This window comes from Rhodnius prolixus, unplaced genomic scaffold (assembly GCF_049639745.1).
Source record: "Rhodnius prolixus isolate KJV_2025 unplaced genomic scaffold, Rpr scaffold_2, whole genome shotgun sequence".
NCBI classification, from domain to species: Eukaryota; Metazoa; Arthropoda; class Insecta; order Hemiptera; family Reduviidae; genus Rhodnius; species Rhodnius prolixus.
Window position 1 is genome coordinate 47,329,196 of NW_027411592.1, and position 24,163 is coordinate 47,353,358.

At 32.1% G+C, this 24,163-nt stretch overlaps 1 protein-coding gene across 2 annotated transcripts in view; it reads left to right on the forward strand.

Moving 5' to 3' along the window:
- The window catches only part of LOC141449772 (uncharacterized), a 255,913-nt gene that overhangs the window by 214,151 nt on the left and 17,599 nt on the right, over positions 1-24,163 (forward strand). For both annotated transcript variants that reach the window (XM_074119520.1, XM_074119521.1), the window contains exon 2: positions 15,652-16,873. In XM_074119520.1, the coding sequence (XP_073975621.1) occupies positions 15,652-16,873 (1,222 nt within the window). The remainder of the gene's footprint in view (positions 1-15,651; positions 16,874-24,163) is intronic.

Consider the following 24,163-nt stretch of genomic DNA (forward strand, 5'->3'; position numbering starts at 1 on the left):
TATGGATGCGCCAGTAATAATAATAATAATAATAATTAACACTTATGAATTATTAATGAATATGGAGACCACTACTATTAATTAGATCAAGTATTTTGCCAGAGAAGCCTTTATAATTATCTTCAAACAACCAGTTTTTACAAAATTTTAGTTGCCTTACAATTGAATAACAATAATAACTGATACAATTGAGAGAAGCGATATTTAAAAGCTCCTTATTGTGAGCCTAAAATGAATGTTTGTTACAAATTTACTAAACAAAATGGGAGGCCTACATCTTTAAAGTTCACTTGGAGTAGAGAAAATTGATTTTTAAAATCATGGTGCGAACACTCATAAGAATTTCACTTATTGCCACTTACATTTTTCACTTATTGAATCATAGACTTTTTACTATAAAGTATAAGTTCACCTGCTACTTGATAAAAGAAGGAAGCGTTACAAAACTCGTTCCCTCAGAATTCCTATAACTTTCATGTCCCCTGAGAAAGGGTTCCAAAACCATAGCAGGTTTATCTGAAACACGTTAAGTCTACGTTTAATTAAAAGTCTTTTCACTGCATAGAAACATTTCAGGAAACACGATAAAGCCACTTTGTACAATAGCAATTCCGCAGGGGTTGGACATTTCATTCTTTAAAAGGCTGTAGTGGCATTGAACTCAGATGTTAAGTGCCTTAAATTAAACTAAAACAAAAACATACATTTTACATCATAAAGTGGCCTGCAACAACTAAATGCCACGTGACTTTGCCTATCTGTTTTAAGAACCTGTTTGTTCTAACTTTTAAGATAATTGCCTAGGCTTGTGCTGAATGCGAGAGTTCATCACACCACAGCTTTTTAAAAAACTAAAGAAAGTAAAAACTGTGTATTCAACGATATTAATTTCCATATTGTTAGTAAATACTATCATTTTGTAGCTGGCTTAGAGTTGATCGGAACAGGTTTCAGTGAAATTAAGATATAAACACGAACTTTCCTTCATGGATTTCAAACTCCATAACGAGCTCTTCCTGTGACCCCAGACAAGTGGTCATACTTTCATCTTCATTTTTTCTGGTTTTCTACCCTTTGATCCTAATCGAATTCTTTTTCTTTACTGAAACTAATGAGTGGGTTTGGTTTTGAATTTCTTTCTTTTCGTGGGAATAGACGACAGGAAGCATCAAGAAGAATGTATAAAAATAAAGTTACTGCATTAATCCCTAAGGTTTCTTTAAAAATAATTGTTCAATATGAATCACAAATCACAATAAAAGGTTAAAACTCATCACGCGATTCTCATCTGTTGAATTTCTCTTGCTATTTTAAGGGAAGTGTTTCGATCAAAATTATAATTTTTAGGTTTGAGTTATTTTTAGAAACCGTTTCGGAGTACACTGTGACCAAAAAAGATGTGTTTTTGTTTTTAAAAAAAGACGTGAGGGCCTGTATTTGAGTTTTAGTAAAAAGTTTCAAATTAGAGCTACAATTCTTGCAACGCAGAACTTAAACTTTACAATAAATACTATTAAATAGGCAAATATTTTTAATCCATAAGATTAAATAAATTTCCAATTTGAAAATCAAATGCACAGAAACTTTTTATTCACAAACGGAAGAAATAATTGAACATAGCAGCTCTTCTTGGTGCCTTCGGCAAGAACCATCCAGTAAGATCATCTACACAGATGAGCATCCAAGTTGTGGTATGCTGATGATTTCTATAAAACAAAGCTACTGTCTTCTTATCGTCTTTTAATCTTGGATTTGAAATCCGTTAGTTTTAATTAAAAACAGTTGTAAAGTCTACCTGAAACATAGTCTTACATCCAGATCGGCTTAGTATTTTTATCTATCATCTGAGATTATCATTTATTAGTAACTGTAGAGTATTCAACTTCCACTGACATTGCTTCTTTCACACTAAACTGAGAAATCAACCTCTAATGATATGAATAACCAAAACAGGTCGGAATGTACGAAGACAAGCTTGTTGTAACGGATTTAATCAGATTTTATAATATACAGTTGATCTAACTAAATATTCAATATAATTAGTTACTGTAATAGCGAGCCATTATTGTTTCTCCCACTAAGGCCTAATAAAATAGGGCAAATTGGCAACGCGAAAAATTCAAAAATGAGTGTTTGAATGATATTTTAGTTCCTAAAACGTTATTGTTGTGAGCGCCATCAACATTTAGCAAATTAACGGCATTCTAGCTTTATGAAGGGCAATTTAACATCAGCCTTGACTGGCCTCTCTCTGAATATAGTTATGCCTTTATTACAAGTAAATATTAATAAATTAATTAGAAAATCTTCATTAATGGGTTAATGATTGATTTATTGGCTAGACATACAAGATATTCCATCTAGGAAACATAATATTTGCAGATTTATCTATTTCTTTTTATTTTTTTATTCCCACTTTCATATTAAAGGAAGTGTAGTATAGTTTACGTCCTTGATCGACCTTTCTTCAAGGTCGTACACCAGTTAGTTTTTTTTTTTTACACTGTGGCTACTTCCCCACACAAGTAATATGTGAATGTAAAATAGATTTTCAAGAGAAATATATACTCCGTACCGTTAAACTTTCTTGTTTACGTAATTAACAGGTCACTGTCTACATTTAATGAATAAAAAACCGAGTTCAAGACTATCAACCTTGATGTTTAGCGAATGGTTTCATTCATTAGGTAATTTTATGTTTAATTAACATAGTTAAAAGGCTGGATTACACTTTACTTTTTTATTGAATCACTTTTATTGGGACTGTAAAAGTGGCAAAGCCAATTGCCATCAAATTACATGTGGGCACACACTGACACTGAATCATTTCTTCTTAATGTATCATTTACTTGATGTTATTATGGTATTTATTACAAATATAAAAAGAAAAACAAACAAAAGTAATACCATAAAACATTCCACACAAAGGTTCTGTATAAATCCTATTCAATCAATCAATATCCTTATTTTTTAACAGATAATATAAGAAGAGCCGACTACCTCTTTGTGTTATTACATATTTTAACTGCAATTAAAATGCCCTTCGAAATTTGTTTGACCTATAATAATTTAGAAACAGTATGCATCTGATATTTCGTGTTTGTTATAATTCAAAAGAATATTTAGCCAACAACAGTTTACGCTCTGCTAATTATGAAATGAGGGCCTATAATAATCGTTTTGCGCATTTCTTTTAGCTGAAAAAAAAATTATGCCAGATAAAAAAAATCATAATAATTAGCTAGAGTTGGAGTAAATTAAATTCATTAACACATTAACATCATTAAAATAAAATATAGTAATTGTATCTTAAAGTTTTTTCATCTAGAAAGTTTAATAGTTTGTGCATTCTCTTCTGCAGTCAGATAACCTATTGTACAAATATATTTACATTTATAAATTAATAAAAAATTGCCCTTTATCGTTTTGATTTGATTAAACATTTTAACTATTCTAATCGTGTTCATTAACAAAAATTTTGCTTTCCTTCCAATAAATTATAACATAGAGCCTGCTTTTACTCAATAGCTCCAATTCAACCAGCTTATAAAGTTGCCTCCACATCTTTCTCTTTGGGTTAAACTCTCGGTTTTGCTTCCTTCTTACGACATTTTGAGCCCAGCATCACATTTTATTTCTATTTCTTTTCTGTGATGTTAAATAATTGTAGTTCCGATGCTGTTCTCTGGTCCCTTTTAAGAAGCACTCCTCGTTAATTCTACTGCAAGTAAAGGGAGAGGTTCAGCTTTCGTTTTAGAGACAGAGAGGACCTAAGTGCCGTGCGTCACGAATCTTTCGGATTAAATTTTTGGAAGCATAGTTTTTGTGTATCTGGGTTAATTAAATTGCTCCACAGGTTCGTTTGAACTACAGTTATCGGCAAGAGTATTTTTTACCACCAAAATTATCAAATTCTTAAGAATCTAGCTTATTCCTACAATATCATATTTATTACCTTTGAATGGCATTCTACATGGCTGGCTGGCGGATGTTATCACTTAATGGAAGTTGTAATAACAGGTACTGATGTCCTATAACGAAAAAGAAATCTATGAATACAGAAGTTTTGAAACTGCTACATTAATCAGCCTCCTCAATAAACAAACTAGTGAAGACTTCTCAAAGTAGTTTTTTGTTTTTGCTATTTTCTTTTTCTCATTAACATATTTTCATCATAATATTTGTATTGGCCTATGCGGTTAATCTTCGATCGTAATGTAAACTTGAGTTCAACAAACCCACATGTCTTTCTGATGTCCATAAAAACGTTAAGAATGAATAGATGAGACAAGGAACTACAATCGGTTAATCACCTACCGTAATGATTTTTTTAAATTTTAGTAAATATAATTTGAGAACAAATTTAAGCTAATAGACTTATGTTTGTTCTTATATATGTTAATCTAGAAAGATTGTAGATTATAGCCGCACGGTCAGGCATGCATACTGTTGGTCACGCACGTAATTGTCAAACTAAATAAGTTTTCCTCCACTACGAGAACAGTTCCCACAGGCTAGTCAATAAACTTCAGGCGGAAGGCTCAAAATTTCACTCCTCCACTCCACTTATAACACTTAAAATAGGCACCCATTTAAACAATCTTACACAGAGTATATCCAACAATAGATATATTACATTGTATATTAAAAGCAACGCTCTAAAAAGGTACAAGAAAGGTGTAATATTTATGAGTATAAGTTGTAATATTTTATTCAGAACGTAGCTATTGGGTGATAAATGAATGCCTCACATTAGGTAATGGGTTATGTTAAGAGGTTATTTGGGTCAATCTTTTCTGGCAAATATCTATTTTACAAACACTAGTGAATGACCACTGACTGGTATAGAATAAAAGCAGTGATTATGTCTGTTCATTGTGTTTTTTGTGACATATTTTTCGCATTTTTTCATGCATCGATAAATGATTATGATTTTTTTTTATATAATTTTTTTAAAGGTGGATTGTTGTACCACTAAAAGCTCCTAATATTTACACAGATATTGTTAGATTAGTACAATAAATACAGGGATTTATTTGAAATTAGGCTGGTTATAGATTAGAGAGAAAATTCCTGGCAATTTCAGTCATTAAATTGAGCAAAATATTCTCAAAAATCCATCACGCGGACTATGAAAAGTTCCAAATGCCTCTCCATTCACATTTAATCAGCTGCATATTTCTTTCTTTTACAAAATTACCCTTAATCGTAACGTATTACTGTCATGCTTGCCACAATTCTCAATACTGCTGATAATAATTGTATTCAAAAAATTTTTAGAAAGTTTTATCTAAAAATTTTGTCTTTAATTCCACCAGCAATAAGATTCGGTACATGTTGCTTTCAGTAAGATAGATTTCTAGTGATTGCACAATTACACGTCAAAGGTAATTGGACTTTCTCTATTAAAACAAAATTAAAATTAAATAAACATTCTACAAATAATATCAAATTAACTGAAATATAATTGCAAAAGCACGTCTCGACTTGTAATTTACTTATGCTGCTTTTTTATTTAAAAAAAATATAGGTAATATCAGTGAAAAATTGTAGGTTCAGAATTTTATTGACACGTAACGAATATAATTTAATTGAAATTGTATACTTTCTTTTGATATGTATCTTAAAGTCCAAATGGCATATTTAGATTTAAAATATAAAATAAGAAGCATCAGTATTTGTGATAATTCTCTTGAGAACACTCTACTTCCCATTGGACTGAGATGTAAAATCTAATTGGGGGCATGTCTTCCGTATCCGAGACCACGGCGTGAGTGATTAGTGAGAACGAACCATGGGGCTAATTTTTATGATAACTTTGATGATAACAGTAATGGAAACAGGATGTATTCTCGCCGAATCGGGTCCAGTTAAGAGTTTTGATAGTGAACTAAGGGTGAACTTCCTTAGGCGGTCAGTTTGTCAAAAGGAAGGAAAGTCAAGAAAAAGGAAGTCTTCGATTGTCAAAATTGCAAAAAGGGAGCTGATGAAGTAAAGTATCACTCCTTAGGCAATGTGGCCATTTTGCGTCTAGTAAGTTCAGGCTTTTTGGGAGTCATATATAAGCTGTCAAAGGAATTCTCAGGGGATTTGAGGCTCAAGGATATATGGCGACATTGCAGCCAGTCCGGAAGGCTATCTCTAGGAGACAACTCTTTAAAAAAATCTTCATTTATTTATTTTATTTTAAAAATTTGGTACAGCGTGATTTATACAAAAAATGTTCAGTTAGAAAATTAAAAACCTATGATTACTTTCCATTTTTTTTTTTTTTTTGGGGCTTCCGTTCAATCAATTGGCAATTAATAAAACGTCATTCGCAACTTATCCAAGGTGGTCCACAACATATAAACTAAGAGGTGTTTTGATTAAGACTGCAGCGATAATAAGCAGTTTTGACAGTGTGCCGACTGACAAGATAAACACAGCCTTCTATTTAGCAACATACATCTCGCCAATATTTAAAGAGGGAAAAAAAATGAATAAGATAATGTATGCGCTTCTCAAGTATTCCCTCCTGCCACTAATCATACGATATGTACAATATAGTCTGCATAGATACAACAAATTTGCTATCCAAATACTTGGGAGAATTTCTTTTTAATTAATTGATTTATTGCTTTAATTGAACAAGGTAAATCTGTGTTTTATAACTCAAATATAGCTCTGCTTTAAAGTTTGAGTGGATTACTAACTAGTTTTTTGATCTTCAAAAAGCTATTTCAAATTGAGAGATCCAACTTTTCTACAAAAAGCTGATCTTTGATTAGAAAACAGAAAAAAAAATTAACAATGTAAGCTATACAAAGCTAGCTTGAAAAAGAACAAAAATGCAGTGCTAGGTTTTAATTAAAAATCGAAATTATGCCAATGCCCCTCGCATTTAAAAAGAAAATACAACATAAGAAACTGCTGGAAAAAATGTGTACATGAGAGAAAAAAATCACTGGTCATAAGTGAAACAAGACAGTCATTATAGCTTCCGGATCTTTGGATAACCTGCTGAACTGCAGTCGTTAGTCACTCCTTTCAACAAGAATCCCCTTTTAAAAAAAAACATCTTTGTGCAAAAATTCATTTAAATGACAAGCAGACAACTGGCCCAGCTCAATTAACTTACCAGCCGCTCGAGCTCTTTAATAAATTAATGTTAAAAACTTTGTGAAATTGAGTTATTAAATTCTCATGTAACCCGGCTCGAAGCCCGTATTTCGCACTGTTTTTTGATCTCCGCAAAGGAGAGGCGGCAAAGTTTCGCAGCCACAAATATCAGAAAACCAGTGACCAAAACTGGTAAAGAATTTTTGTACAGCCTGCTTCCTAAAACAAAAAGCAAAAAATACTAGTTAGGCAAATAGTAATTAGAGTAACTATCGACAGACAGTAAAATGTGAATTCATTAGATACACCATATTCATAGATAAATGAATTTTGCTAGCAAATTTTCATTTGCTATTTTTTGTAAATTAAAAAACTCCATCTTGGTTCACAATAAACAAAATATTTTGTCCTATAAATAACCTTAAATTAAATAAATGATGAAGGTATTATTCATCATTAAATTTTATAAACAAACAGTTTCATGACCTAAGTTCCGTGACTTCTATATTAAAGATTCCTTATTCTTCGTTCATAAATTTGTTTCTTGTTTTTATTTAGAATTACTATTATGTTTCATGAATCACTATTCTCAATGAATCCCTGCAAAGCAACTTAGCATCTCAGGGTGAAATCGTGGTTAGCGCATCATGAATTTTCCAAGGTTGCGCAGACATGTAATTATTATTTGATAGTAGATAAACAGTAGTGGCTATGTGAGTCATTAAGAGCAAAATGTTAAGGCAAGCCAATAAGAAAAAAAAAACTTTATGAAACTTATTATTTTTTGATAACAGAATTTTTTGTAAGTAACTAAATAATCTTGAAATTTTTAATTTGTACTGACAAGATAATGTGGAAATCATTTCACTGTAATAAAATAATGCTATTGGAGAAAGCGTTAGTCTCACAGCTTTTTCGAGAGTTCTACTCGAACTACTACTCAACATTTACTAAAGAGCTCGAGCTGCTGGTAAGTTAATTGCGCTGTAACCATTTATGGACTGTCCTTATGTCCAGTGGACTCTCTGAGAACATGTTTTAAACCAAAGTGATAAGCCTAACCGTCGATTTTTCCAAGTACAATCTTTTGACCACTTCCTATGAAATCACAAAACTTAAAAAAAAGAAGTCATTTTCTACAGTCGCATTGCCAGTACAGTGAGCCGATAATCTTGGAAATTTTGGTAAAATATTTTACTGGTGGTAGTATTAATAATAATTATGTTTTATTTGTAAAGTAATATATACAACAGTAAAGAAATTCCACACATTTTACGGCATGATAGAATCGTCTGCCGGAGGGAGAACTAGTATAGAAACGCATTGTAGAAGTATATTTGAAATCATGCCCTCAAGGAACGCAGCATAGCATTGTTGATCACCGGTAAGTAAGTTGTGCGAAGCTCCTAGGAAGAGAATGTATAATGAATAAATGAATAAATAAACATTTATTTCGATAAATATATACATAAAATAAATAATGAAGTACAATGCACAATACATTTTAACCTTCATATGAGTGCTAATCTTAGTAAGGTTAGGAATGCAGGCGAAAAAGGAAAGGAAAAACCTGCAGCTAGTGTAGAGAGTTAGAGGAGTATCTGTTTTATTCTTTTGAGTCTGTATGTTATAGAAGGATCTGTAGGAGGCTATGTCGCGGCAGAGTTAGGATGACTAGGATGGAAAGGAGTTTGAGCAGATGATTTTGGATATATAGGAGTGTACGGGAATAATTGACGCAGTCTCGTGGAGTGAGTCAATGACTAGTGCTTCGTGGAGAGTCTGTTGCGAGTCTCTGAAATTTGTTTTGCGTTGTCCTGGAGTTTCTTGATGTTGCTAGTACAAGTCAGGCTCCAGGCGGAGCAGGCAACAGGAAGAGAAAAACTACGGGCCAGCAGCTAGATCCGAATCCACGTTGGAATCCAGTATACGCTAATCACTGAGCTAATCCACTCCATTTTACAGAATTACTGATACTGTTACCTCCCACCATTCCCCTCAAAATAGCTAAGAACTGAAAAATTGTTTTAATAAAACATTACCGGTAACGTGCTTCAATTTGGAATTTGACTTTCATATTTAGCTTCTGTTCGTATTAGACAGGTGATGACGCCGAACAATACACTGAAACAGTTGAACTTAAATGAATTTTCCAGGGGTCTAAAATGGCGATATAACAAGTTTAAACGAAACTGTTGGAACTAATGGCTACATACTTCTAGAACACTCAAACACATACCAATAAAAGAATTCTTGAAACTAATTTTTCTTGCCCAGAAAACCTTAAAACGTGAAAATTCAAAACCAAAAATCTATACAGTTGTAGTATTTCTTTACAAAGTTAAAAACAAAAATTGTTGCACATGCATCACATAAGTAAAACTGCTTAAAATCACTTTTAAAGATATTTTTATCACATGTAATTTCTAAGTAGGATAAATTGTTACTAATTTCCGCCATTTTTTTTCGTTCTCTGTTATAAAATTGTGTGCTGAGGTCAGACATAGTTCTTATATAATTGTTTTTGTTATTTTAGATGAAGATAGTAAAAGTTGAAGTAGGTGAAGTAATGCAATTTATATATATTACTTCAGAATTGTCGACCAGCCTCCGGCTTTGCGATGATCAGATTACCTTTTTTTAGAACTCTCTTAAATGTGGAACAAAATCAGTTGTATAATATTTAGGTCAAGTTTTTTTTAAAAAAACGTTCATTTTTGCTGTAATTATGAAATTAGCTTCCATCAATTAGCATTAGTGGCTAATTGTGATGATAGTGCTCGTTCTTAAGTAGTGAGACTGAAGACGATGTTAGTCATTTATTTGACCTAATTTTATCAAATCATGCTTATCATATTAATCAGTTTTTGGTTTTTTATTTAGGATTTAACGATTTTTATTCGATCTTTATTTTTTTTACCCATAAAGTTCTTAAGAGTAATTCATACATACATAAAATTATCTAGAAAAATTCAATCTAAAGAATTCTTTGGCAACATCTCGAAAAATTAAGAACCAAATTCGGCTTTAACCGAGTTATGAATGTTAGTGCAGAAGTCATCAATTTAAACACCGTAATTTTTGAGTATCCCATAATTTTGTTTTCCTCCTCGTTATACCCCATTCAAAGTTGAGTGACCTAATCTCACCACTGGGAAATGATCTTAGGTTATAAATTGGTGATTTAGTTTTTGGCTTTCTAATTTTTTTAACCTTTTTTTTTACAAAAAAAAAATTATTCCTTACCAAATTTTAAATTTCTCGATATCCCTTACCTAAAATTCTATTATGATAGTCACGGTACGACTGACCAAAGATTGTTACCTAAATGTAAGGCCTAGCTAGCTACATGCTCAACACTGATCGTTGTTTTAAGTTCAATCGCTAACAATATCAAGATTTTTTTTTAAATATTTCGCAACGTACGATATTGTTCCTACCTTAATGTCAAAAAATGGAAACTAGAAAAATGCAAGTTGTAATTTTTTTTTAAAAATTTAAATGTTTTGTCATTATTTTCAAAATTAAGCTATTGCTACAGATATTTCACCTCAATTATTTGCGTTTGATATCATTGTTTATTCATTCCTTTTTGATTTCTTTACGTTTTAATTTCTTTTACATCCCATAATTTGTCAATTTATTTTTCAAGCAAGTTAATCGTACGAGGGAATAATGGGTTTTTTAGTTCTGGATCTCATTGCCAGATCGGAGCAACAGACATTAATTTTAGAGCAATCTACAATAAATTTCTAAAACTCAAATAATCTTTTTTTAAAAAAAAAAAACTGAGACAATAACTAATTACGTAAATTGTATAAACTATTCGGAAAGTGCTTGAATATGAATAAAAAAAACATTAGTAATGAGGAGAATTATATCTCACAACAAATTATAAGATTCAACATGTGATAGTATAACTTTAATCTGAATAAAATTTGTAGAAGATAGATTTGTTAAAACATATCGATAAATGATATAATTAAGCATTTATCAGTACCATCTATAGAATTTAAAAAATAAAATCTCTAGCCAAGAATAATAATCAACACCAATGTTTTCTTATATTATTAAAATATTGCCTTAGGCAGACATGTTGTCTGACAAAGTGACTCTGCATGATCCACATGATATAAAAAAAAAGGTATGTTTGAAGTTAATTCTTTTTACTTGGTAGCCACTATTTTCCAATTCAAACTCATTTTAAAAAAAAGAAGATAAAACATTGTTTCAAAATTATAAATTTAGCTAGAGGCAAATCGTTGAGATAAGAGAATTATTTTAATATTTATTTTGTTAAGTTATTTAGTTTGTACATGTAAGTTTTTTTAGTGTTTTTAACAGGATTTATTTATTTTTATTCTTTTCTATTATTTGTTTATTTTCTACATTTACTGGACAACGTTGACTCGTTGAATCTATGTAGAATGTGGTTATTGAATCAACTATTGTTTTTAAACTGTTGGAGTGCTAGTAATAATCCATTCTAGAAAAAAGAACTTGCAATAGATTAAGATTAAGCAGAAATAGTAAGATTCATTACCGCGTGCAGAACGAAAAATTAGGAACTCCGTAGTTCGTAGATATGAATATAAATAAACTCTCCTTACCCCCCAAAAAAAGAATTGCGATAGTTTCTGGATACATTACTGAGCCATTACATCAAAATTCATATTCAAAGCTTCAGTTTAATCCATTCAATTAGGAATAACTCACTCGATTTGACAATGTATCCCGAGTGGATAGCGAAAATAAGGCAATTAATCTTTAATTTTAAAAAAGGTAATCCATCTTTGTCATGAAAGTTTGTCTCTCTGGCCAACATTCTCAATTAAATTTAAACTTTAAAAGAAAAAGGATTAAATTAAGTGAGCTGTGTGGCGTACATTTTGAAAATGTCTTTCGTGTGGTGACATTAACGGCTACAAAATTATGATCCCAACGTGTTTAAAGACTCGAAAGAAAAATTGAGAAAACTTATTTGGAAAACGTATCTATGTATATATGGAACTTATACAAGAAAAAAATGCGACCGAGATTCTGTCTTAATTTTTATATAATTTAAAGTAAAATGTACATTTACTTTATCTTAATTTTATTAGTTTAGATAGTTTTTTATATTAATTTGGACTGATTTAATTTTATTTTCTGTTGAAACTAATTAAGGAATGTATTTTTTTTTATGTTTATATCTTTTGTTAATTAAAGATAGTTTCTTCTTCTAAATGGAATCATTATCGAAAATATCTATTCCGGCCAGTTGTTGTTTTTAAATATACAACTTTGGCTATACATTTAATCCTTATTAAAATTTAATATGAGATTAATCCTTACATTAAAAGTGAAATGGTACGTAGGGCATTTCCCACCACACTTTTCGCCTTTATGCAATTTCCTGGCAAAATGTTGCAAAGTAAAAGTTATGGAACTAGTTATGTACCATCAGTAAATCATGCTTAAATAAAATTGTGGGGGACGTTTCCGAGATATGGCACAATAACAGGAAAATCGTTTTAGTAATTTGGTAGTTCTGATGGACCGATTTCGATCCAAATCATCATGGGATTCTCTGATTAAAGGAAGGAGTAGTAATGATTTCAGTTGATGATGCAACACTTAAACCTAATCTTCGCCTACTCTAGTGACTCTTTACTGTGAGTTAATGAATTGCTGCAGTTCTGTATCTTACGAAAACTATGGTAGGAGTGATCAATTAAATTCATAAATATTACCGCCATCTAATAAAAAAAAAAGTGACCGTGGGATAAAGTTCGTTGAACTGATTGCCATAGTAACAGTTAGCGTATCCACCCGCTCCTTTTAAGTTGGTCAATGGTTAACTGTGATGATGTAATCTTCCATATCTCGGACTACTTTCATTCAGCCACACTTTCATACGCTCCATGAGACCATATTACACACTTGCACACTTTCTTACTAGTATATGTATGTATGACATTATCTATGCGAACAATCATCAAGCGTCCTTTTAAAAAATTCATGAATTATTGTTGCATTTAAAAGAATCAACGAACATTTGATTTCTTTCAAAGTTGGTGAAAGTGATCTTGTCACTCTTAAAATGCGATCTCGTTTTATTTGTTCAGGTATTTGGATCAAATCGATCAACCGGAGATGCGCATTTCTTGTTTCTGCTTTTAATTTATTAAAGATTCTATCAATGTTCTCGAAAATAATTTATTTCATTTTTTGCTAGCTTTGAACACTGACTATTAGTACACACTGACAGTACTAGCAGGCGCCACGGTAGCCGAGCGATTAAGAGGCGAGAAGTGCAAAGCTAATTTGTATTATGGTACTGAGTTCGATTCCCGGTCTTAGGTCTTGGATTTTATTTAAATGTTAACAAAAGACATTTACAGTAAAGTATGTTTGCTAGTCGCCTCCCTCCACGACACCTAATTGGTAATTAGACGTAAAGCCCTTTACGCTACTTTTCTATACCAACTAGTGCACTTTAAAAGAAAGTCAATTTATTTTTAACAATTTTCTAGTAAAACACATATTTTGTTCCTCTGCAGTACATAAACAACCAGGACAGAAGACACACCAACTTTTGAATAACAATGTACTATAATAAATACTGTATTGTCAATAAGCCCAAAAGATGAACTTAGTCCCTAGGTCGAAAGCTGAGCAAAATAAAAAAAAATGACAAACTGGCATTATTCTTTCTTCCTTCTAGATTAATGAATGATTCACCGAAAACAATGAACAATGATACAGTTTTTTTTATCTTTTTGACTTAAAACTCATTAAAACTGTGAACGAGCCCAATTTTGTCATGATAGGGCCTTAGAGTCCATTTACTGGTCGCTGATTGGTCCAGTTCAAGGAATATTCCGAAAGTAGATACAAGATTCTGAAGCAGAGATTTTAGAAGGAATAATGAGACTAAGAAGAGAAATAATAATGATCAGTTCATTTTATTTACCATTCGACAGCAAAATAAAATTCTACACAGTCATGACAATAAAATATTGTAATTAGAATATGGATTTACCCTCACAATTAATGTGGTAAACAAAAGTTCGTGCAATCAGAATACATAGATACCAAAATAATAAAGTTCAGGCATACTTGAAGTTCAGAGTTGATTTAATGAGAGTTTTACTTACCAAACAGTTAACTGGACCGCGTGAAGAACAAAGGAAAACTAACCTTATTGCTAGGTACGCCTTTCTTAAACATCTCAGCTGGTGTCGTAAAACAGAAGGCCCCTTTTTGACGTCACTTTTCTACCTCTCTTACTTTAATCTACCCTAGATATCCTTTTCTTTACAAAATAATATTTTGTACATTCATTTTTCATATTCAAACATTCTGTTAATTATTTTATTTACTGATTAGTTCAGTAATTTAAGAGGGCCAAAGTGATAACAGTGTGCTGAGTTGAAATGAAATCGTTAGAGCCGTTTTTCGTGGAAATCTTAAAAAGTAAGAAAAAAACACCAACAAATTGGTAGGACCGGTTAAAGTTATCTCTAACTTTGTAGCGGAACCCATGGTCTTAATAAAGTATTAAGTTTAAACTAAATGAGATTTTTTGTTTTGAGGCAGTATTTTTAAACTCACACTCACGAACATAGGCCCTTTTCTACCAGAAAAAAACTATTTTGGACTCAATTTTTTCCGGTAAATTTCAATATCAACAATTTGATATTACGATCACAATGCTTAGGGGTAAGAGAAAGCAAAAATAAGTGGAAATCAACTTCGTTCGACTGGCTGCTTATTTCTTCAATGCAATCACAAATATATACAATTTTAAGAGATTTATGTATTAATTTATTATAAAGCAAGATCACCTATTTTTGGAAAAGAACTGGTTTTAGTTTGTAAATTACTTCTTCTATTTACAAATTTTTCGCTGACCTAGAAACCTGAGGAAGTGAACCGTAATGCTAGAAAGTCAGGCACGCTTTATGGGGTTAGGTAGAATCATTTGCACTGTTTAAAAGAAAGCAAAACACCAGAAGTACTCGAAAGACTTCAGTTGCTAAACCGTAGAGCATACTCATCTACAGACAATTTAACAATTATAACAAATTAACTTCAATTAAAAGCTTATTCATACTATACATGTACGTAAATATATAACTATATTTATGTTATCAGAAGGAACGGAACAGGTTGTTCCAATAAGTAAAATTAATAAACATTACGAAGTATCAAGTACTGCATCGTAGCAACCTTTTTTTTGTAAATATCAGGTAAATCAAATAATTCATATAGGTACATATAAAAAAAAGAAGCATATAGTTAAAGTATGAATAATGAAATTTTAGTTGATGAACAAAATATTATGTAAGTACCAAATGTTACAGCGATATAAATTACACCCGTAAGTGATTAAAAACAATTGGCAGTTGGATGTCGTGTATTTTGTGGTCACGATACAGCTAGAATTACTTTTATAAACAAAAAAAAAATTACAGAAACATTTCTCGTTTGTAACTTTATACAATGTTTACATAATTGTTTAACTATAATTTTTTATTTTATTGTTCTTCCATTTGTCTGTTTCAGAGAGCAGTATCTCTTCAATGTGTTTGAAGTAATAGTATCTACTTTAGAAACTAAACTGCAAAGGATAGAGAATCTAGACAGAGCAGTTGAACATTTAATGAGGCGTGTAGAGGCGCTTGATTCCAGAATAACCGATAATATTGATAAAACTGATTCAGTTATAAGTAAACTTAGATCATTAGATTCGAAACTAGTTAAACCACTAGGGCCGTTAGTGGATAATAAACTTGATATGAGACTAGTTTCGTTAGATCAAAAAGTCAGCGATATAGATAACAAGTTGAATAGTTTGAAAAATCAATTAGATTCAAATTTCCTCGCTTCTGATGATATTAACGCTGAGGCTAGCGAAAAGAAACCTGTTAGCCTTAGTACAGTTGATATATCTAAAATATTGAATGGTGAATTAGAAGCGTTGAGAGGAAGTACTACCAATTTAGACAGGAAGTTACAGTTCCACATCAATGTAGTATCGGAAAGTTTAGGTAAGATGTTGAATATGATGACCGATATACATGAGGCAGTGGTGGAACCCATTGTAGTACAAACAGCTATGCCACAGCCTTTCAGAAACAGAACCACAACACCTTCTACCACACTGATCAAAAATTCCAAATTAGATAAACTAGTTAGACAAATGCATCCTATGCTCAGTGTTTCAAACAAAATGGATGAAGTCTGGAATGTAGTAGTAGGAACTAAGAGCTCCGTAGATGATTTAGTGCCAAAATCAGATGAACTATTGACGCAAACTCAACGACAAGAAAGAGCAATTAGTGACATACATGCTGATCTACGGACAAACACAAACAAGATAATTGCCAATTTAGATATGGTAGAGAAGAGATTGAAAAAACAGGAAGAAGATGTGGTGAGTCTAGCCCAGAGGCCTGTGCCAGCTGAATTATTATTAGATCCGACAATTGATCGGCTAGTAGAGTACGATCAGAACAGATACAGCGTAGATCAGGAACCAGATGTGACAGAACAAGCGCCTCCTATCACGTTCACCACGCCTACGCCAGTGACCAGTACACAGGGCTCGACTTCCACTCAGACAACTCCGTCCAGTAGTCACCAGCCTTCCGCAACTCAGCCGCCTACCACAAGAGCTTCCAACAGAAACAGAGGTGTCATCTTCCCGAGTGTGAAGAACAAGCCATCTCCAGCAAATACTACATTCGTTACTGATCAAGTTATACCAGCCTTCAAGGATGTGAAGGTAATTTTATCTCTGTTATACTACCCTTTTTTTACACCTGATTTATAACTTGTATTCATTTTTAAATTCAGTGGAAATAGAATTGGAACTTGGCCCATATTTGGTGAGTATAATTGCCCCTTACAGAAGTTACTTCTACTGGGGTTAAGGAAAGTAACTGATTAATTTTGACCGCTCAAATGAACTGAAAATGAAATAAGTAAACAATTCTTCCGTTAAGTGTAATACCTTAAACTTAGCCAGTATATATACCGTGGTCCTTTTATGCAGTCAATTTTATCTAACTTTATTTCAGGATGTAATACAAATTTTGAAAATATTCTCCATAAACAAATCTTTTAGAAATTCTAATCGACATTACTAAAAATTAAACGACGCTTAAATTGCCCATTGATCTCAAACGTTTAATATACAGTACTATTCTCAAACCTAAGTGGACTTACGGACTAGAGCTGTGGGGCTCAGCCAAACCTACAAACGTACGGACGGTGCAAACATTTCAATCAAAACTCCTCCGACAGATAGCTGACGCTCCTTTCTACGTGACTAACCTCACCCTTCACAACGACCTCAACATTCCTTTCATAGACCAACACGCCAAGATTAAATATCAAAAATTTCCATACTGCTCTCTCTATTTGCTCTAATCCTCTTGTACAGTCTCTCGCCTCCTCTGACATCGTCAGTGGCCCCGCGACTTCCTTACAGTCTGAAGAACTAAATCTCTCCTCTCTCCTCCTCACATTCTCCTAACTCCTATAGAGAGTACTACCGCTGGGTAGCTTCTCTCCTCCTGCTCTTTCCGCACCAGTTCATCTTATTTACCTCCTGTTTACTTATTGTATATATTTATACAGATTGTAAGTTACAAAATAAAAATAAAAAAAAATTAAACGATTATATTATTAGTGGAGGTAGAGTTTTTCGTAACGTTGAGCTAAGAATTATGAACTTCATTTCATGGCTGCACAATTTAAACTTGAATCTAACTCAAACATTCTCCTGGAATGATATTACAATCCTCTTTCTACTTACTCTTACTTCTGTAAGAAGAAATGTATTTCGATCGTGTTGAATGTTTGAAATTGATATTGCATTGGAAGTGCATTTTTTATGGCTCAAAACTAAAATGCAGATTTGTTTTTAAAACAAATTTAGTCATAACAATGAATCACTCGTAAATTTTTCAATTTTTTCTTATGATGTAAACGAAATGAGAACTAACTCCTCTAGTTAAATGATAATTCAAAATCGAGTCTGACGACAACAAAAAAACAAAAAAGACCTGAAATTAAAAAATGCTATCAGGTTGTTTAAGTTATATTAACTACCGCAATGTAGGTTAGAAACGTGAGTCTAGAAAATTATACAGAATCTGTAAAATAACTTAGCATAATAGAAAAGAAAATTTTTATATTTTCAAAAGGGCGTTACATATTGAACAATTTTTTGACTTAAAAGTGAAATTAATTTGACAAATATCGATTAATTTAAGTAAACATACATTAACCTAATAATTGTAATTAGTTTTGGCTAAAAAGGAGATAAACTATACATTATTTGCTACAAAAAAAAATATGTAAGTTATGACATATCCGGTAACCGCAATAAATAACTTTGATCATTAAATAATGATTCTGCTTACCTAACTAATTACAGGTGATAGCTAATTAATCAGTCTCTAATATACTGTAATCAAATTAACGTCTGCTTGTATTTAATATTAATTACTGTAATTAATTTGCAACATATTACTAATTTCTATTTAACATTATCAAGTAAATCTATGCATTTTTTTGTCTATTTTTATTGTTTAGGAACATTTTTAGAACAGTTAAAGTTAAGTGGTATTCGTGTAAAATGCGACTATCTGGAAAACACTTTCTCACTCTACAGAGAGAAATAATTTATTCGCCGAAACTTACATTCGAATTTCTAAGACCAGTATTTTAATAAATCATTACTGGCAAACATACAAGAAAACTATTAAATTCACCTAAAAAAGAGAATTACGTAATAAGTTCATACTTTTTTTTTTCTACAACGTACAATTTCGACCTCTAAATTAAAACAAGTATATATATAAATAAATCTTTTATTGGAATTTACAACTGCAAAAATGCAACGTTGTTGCAACAAGCAAATATGGTACCTGATAGCAAAAATAAAAGAAAATCATGTATGGAGAAGGCACCCAGTGGTATCACTCCAGTAACATGCTTTGCTCTCACGATAAGAGTAGATCACGAGGCAATCTTCTCTTCAATCTCCTTAGAGGTACCTGGTAATCTGGAGGAAGATAGGTGAGAAGGTTAAGATGAGCTGCTGTAGAGAAATGAAATTTGAGAAAACGAGTGTTAGCAAGATCTGTAATGAAAGGGATTTTGAGGTCATTATAGATGACGTTAGATACATAGAACGGAACGGTTAAGAAGTTTTCGAAGTATTTTTGACTGTAATGTCTGGAGGCGTAGTGAGTTGGAACGCTTAGTCGATCCCCATACTTCGATGCCGTATGACCAAATAGGTCGCAGTAGATATAAGAGTCTTTTGTTATGTAGGTTAAGTTTTGAACGTTTGTTAAGTAGTCTGGCGAGAAGTTTGTTGCGTTGGTTAGTTTCTTGTCTTTTCAGTCTAGTATGGGGATTCCATGTTAACCGTTTGTCTAGGTACAGTCCAAGATAGCGTACTTTATCCACAGTTGGTATAGGAGTTTGGTTCAAGGTGATGGGAGGTAGGATTTTCCGACTAAGAGTAAATACTATAAATGTTGATTTCAACTACAGGATAGGTAGTTGATGTGTGTTAGTAGAGCTCGTGTAGCGATAATTAAATATATTTAATAAATCTTCTTTAAACTGGGGATTTGTAGTAAATATTTATTCAACATTACATAAAAGTCGAAAACAGTATAATAATCAGACAGCAAATTTGTCCAACTACCGATAGGGTGTCTCGAACAGAGGCTGATAGCAAGGTTATTTGAATATAAATTTCTCATGTGAATATGTAAACTAAAAGACAAGGCCAAGACCGGCAATCGAACCCAATACCACAGTACATCTTAGCCTTGCGGTTGGCTTTTCTAACCACACTGCAAAAATCCTGCAGCAGTTTCCTTTTTGTCAGAATTCTAATTCCCAGATAGTTTTTAAAACCAAGCTCTAATAATAACTGTATCTAACCTGTAATAACAGTGGAGTCTAAACGTAATAATAATGTCTACAATTTATTCTTTTTTTGTGTGTGTGTGCTATTATAACTTTTTCTTCGCTATTGTACTATCTGCTACTCGTATCTCACTAGCTCAAAACTTAGACACTCTGTGATTGCATGCTTCACTCCTATCAATAATGCCGCCGTATCTCCAGGCCCGTATTGTGCTGATACCTAAACTTTTATGCCGGCACTTCATTCTCTTATTCTTTCAGCCTTACTTCCGGCACAGAGTTAAATATCCTATAATGAACCCTGCAACTGCAAATGTGAGGCATAGTTTGCATTGAGTTTACGTCACTTTGTTTCTGAAAGCTTCAACTTTACCAAACTACATTCTTTACCACGGTGAAATCCCGGCTTTAAGTCTATCCTACCCTTAGGAGTTTTCTTGTATTCCCTGCCCAGTGCTGGATATTTCCTCTAACGAAAGAATTACCTCAGATTTTAAGTAAAATTTTATTCTTTTAATGAATTTTTTGGTAATCGTTTCACCGTTGGTCTTTTACTCAAAGAAACTATCCTTATAAATGTAAAGGTATCATTTGTATGAAACATTTTGCTGGAAAAAATGATTTTTTAGGGATTATGAGGAATTAATGTTGACCCAAACATAAATCCTGACCAGAACAAGTAGGTACTATTAGGTTCCTTTGATTAAACCAAGGTCCAAGGTCCATTTATTTTAAGAAAATTGACAGATTACAAAGCGATAGCGATAACAGAATCCAGGCGACATTTTTAGCCACTTTTTCTTTTTATTTTTTATAATTTCAGTCAAAGTTTGCTCACTTTTCCTTATATTACCAGTTCTTTATGTATATTTTATTTATGAACTGTATCGACCAAAAGTGAAAAGTTCTTATAAAGGTTAGATTGGATATTTATATGGAAGGAGCAAGACTCTCTTTAAAGCTTGAGTTGGATGTGGGTGTTGTAGAGTTGCTCCCAGATAGACCAGACGGACACAGTAAGACAACACGACAACTTCTCTGCTAGCTACGTATTTAGATAATCAATGTTTGGAATATATCTCAGCAGTAACAAACAAGTAATGATGGTTGCCATGGATAGCCGTCTAAGTCTTTAATACCTTCCCCAGCGCGGTTACATTACCTCTATAGCCATTGCTAGAGTTACATGAATAAATCTTGGCGATGGTGGACAGTCAGCAGCAGTAAACATACCATATTTGTTAACAGATAAAACATCTCACTGAACTTATTAACAATGTTACTTGACGACATTAATTATGAAAAGTAGTTCTCTTTAACGTTTTACATAATTTCCTGGAGAAATGTTCCGAAGAACCGTTTAGTTATAATAAGAAAAAAAAAGTGTAAAATTGCCGGTTGACACTTGTTTCTAAAATACAATAAATCAAGAGTCACAGACATGCTTTATAAAATCAAGATCATTTTTCTTTCTTTCCTTAGTATGCTTTTGAATTGGTGCAATGATGTATGAGAGGGGAATTTTAAGTAAATTAAGAGTCTATACCAGGAGAGTCAGTTTAATGCAGCATAACCGTGTGTTTCCGCGAGCAAAACTAATTAATATTGTAGACAATATGGCTCGGAAGAGTGACTTCCTAGTTAGTAAATTAAGTGGTGTTATAACTGTAATGCCCTTGCAAATAAAATTAAATACGGTAAAAGTATTATATTGTCGTGCAATTTATACTCGTGGGTCATTTTAACCGGTAAGAGCATCAATTAGGAACAAGGATTTGGAGAAGCGACAGTCGTTTTTGGTTAAGATAATCTGATTGTTTGAACTCGTGATTTTTTTTTACCCTTCTTACTGAAGGCGAGAAGAAATAATTAAAATGAAAATGGCCCAATGGAAAGACCAACAAATCTTAAATCATTAAAGCGTTAGGTAGTAACATATCCAAAGTAATATTTTTACAGTTGTAGAAATGAAATGCTGTTTTTGAGGTTATATTTGTAAAAGGATTGTTCTTTGTGAAACGCTGGCTTGCTTGTAAGTTTCAAAATTATTGTCCTTAGATCTCCAACTAGTTGCAGCAAGAGAAAAGCATAAAATTAAAAGTTTTGAAGAGATTGGATTAATTCTAGTCATCTGTGACGAGGTGACAAGGCTTTTTTTTTATTATTATTTAAAGCAACATATTAATGTTAACCATGTGAAATCATGTTCAAATTTTAAAGTAATTTGAGGTAGAAAATAGGATAACATTTAATTGGTAAAATCTGAGGATTTACTTGATAAAATAATGAGTTACTAGTTCGGTTTCGTATAAGCATCAATATGCTGATTAAAATTTGGAAAGCTCAATGAAATACTAAAATGAAATAGAGCTCAGTTATGCCCTCATTGGAGCAATTTCCTCCAAAGGTAAGGAAATGAGTGCCAAAAGTCTTTTTTCAATTTGGCTTTGAGACCCATCAGACTATTAAATAAGCTCCTCCTGCGCAAAGAATGTTTTTGTTCAATCTTAAGTTCAAGGTATTTACCAGGCTTGATAAGAGTTAAACATATTATGGAGAATTACATTTGATTAGCTTAAAGTAGAATACTAACTAGACTTCCCGTCAATATGAACTTTGCTTTTTGCACGCAATATGAAACAGTTTAACCAGGTGTTCTCTCAAAGTAAATTCCTACAAACATTATACCAACCTTGTTGCACCACTTATTTTAATAGGAGATTTATTTGTAATATTACTTATAATTGGGAATTTAAATATATACCATTATAATTAAAACTAAACAAACTAACACAAAAACCAATCAAATTCATTGAAATTTAGTATTAAAACTAAATAAATATACAAACCTATTAAAACCAGTTAAAATGTCAATAACTTTCTCTAAGCAGTTTGTAAAATTTTGTGTCGTTGTGTGTAAATGCGGAAAATTATAATGGTAAACTTGTCCTTTCTTGTGTTAACATCTTATACATGCATCAGGCCACCAGATATTTCTACGGTTGTAATAAATGAAAAATGGAAACCTGCACGCAATCCAACTAGCCGCAACTATTTTCAATTATTCTTACCATTTTAAAGTTTTGTTTTAAAGTTTTGACTTTAAATAAAGATTTATAAGAAATATATAAATATATTGTAACTTATTGCGACATAATGAGCAAATAGAGACTGTAGAAAGGTAGTAGTAACCAGTGTTATGTGGGATGCACAAAAAGATTTTTTTCATGCATTATCTTACAATTGGGGGGAAAAAAATTACTGGCGATGCTGCGAAAGTATTCTGGACTGAAAAATCGTGAGATGAGGCCTGAATTGCAAAATACGTTATTCATTATATAGTGCCAATTTCCTTCTATTCGAAAATAATGGGTAGTTGAAAATGATTTGAGTCAAATGAAGAGGTGGCAGCAGCCTTAAATGTGCATTTTGTATACCCACTACAATCGCTTTTCATTCACTTAAGTTTGTACTTTGTAAGATGCACTTTCTTCCATTATAATTTATTTTAACTTTAATGTCTTATCAGTTCACGGCGGTGATACCTAAATAAATTGTTATTAAATCAGTAGATTAGAAAGCTGGGAAAGCTTTAAGTGGATTAATGTTACAACTATATATTACTTGTAAGATTGTAGAAGCTCAGAGTGATTCTTTTTAAAACATGTTAAATATCTAGTAATAAAATAAATAATTTTATTTTCATAATTTTTACTTTATATGTGCTGCAGAGATTGGAAAGGGCAATTAATAAATAACTCTTTCATTACGTGGCGTTTAATAAAGGGAATTAATTATTTATTTATTTATTTAATGTTTTAAGAATGTATATTTCGATTAGACTGCAGAAGGATGAAGTTAAAAAGAAATAAAGTTAAGTCAGTATTCATCTCCAAGCGAGATGTCCTAAATTAGAAAAGAGAATAGCAGATTAACGAGAGAAATTATTTCTTTAGAAAATACGTAATATTGGAGTAGCTTAGGAACTAGAGGTTCTCTTTCTCGGTGGCTCTTGCAGGATACTGTTCGTGATGAACAGTGTGGAAATAAAACTGTGCACTATAAAAGGCTCCTGGCGCTTTGACCTCAGTTGCAAGCGCCTAATTAAAGAATCATAATA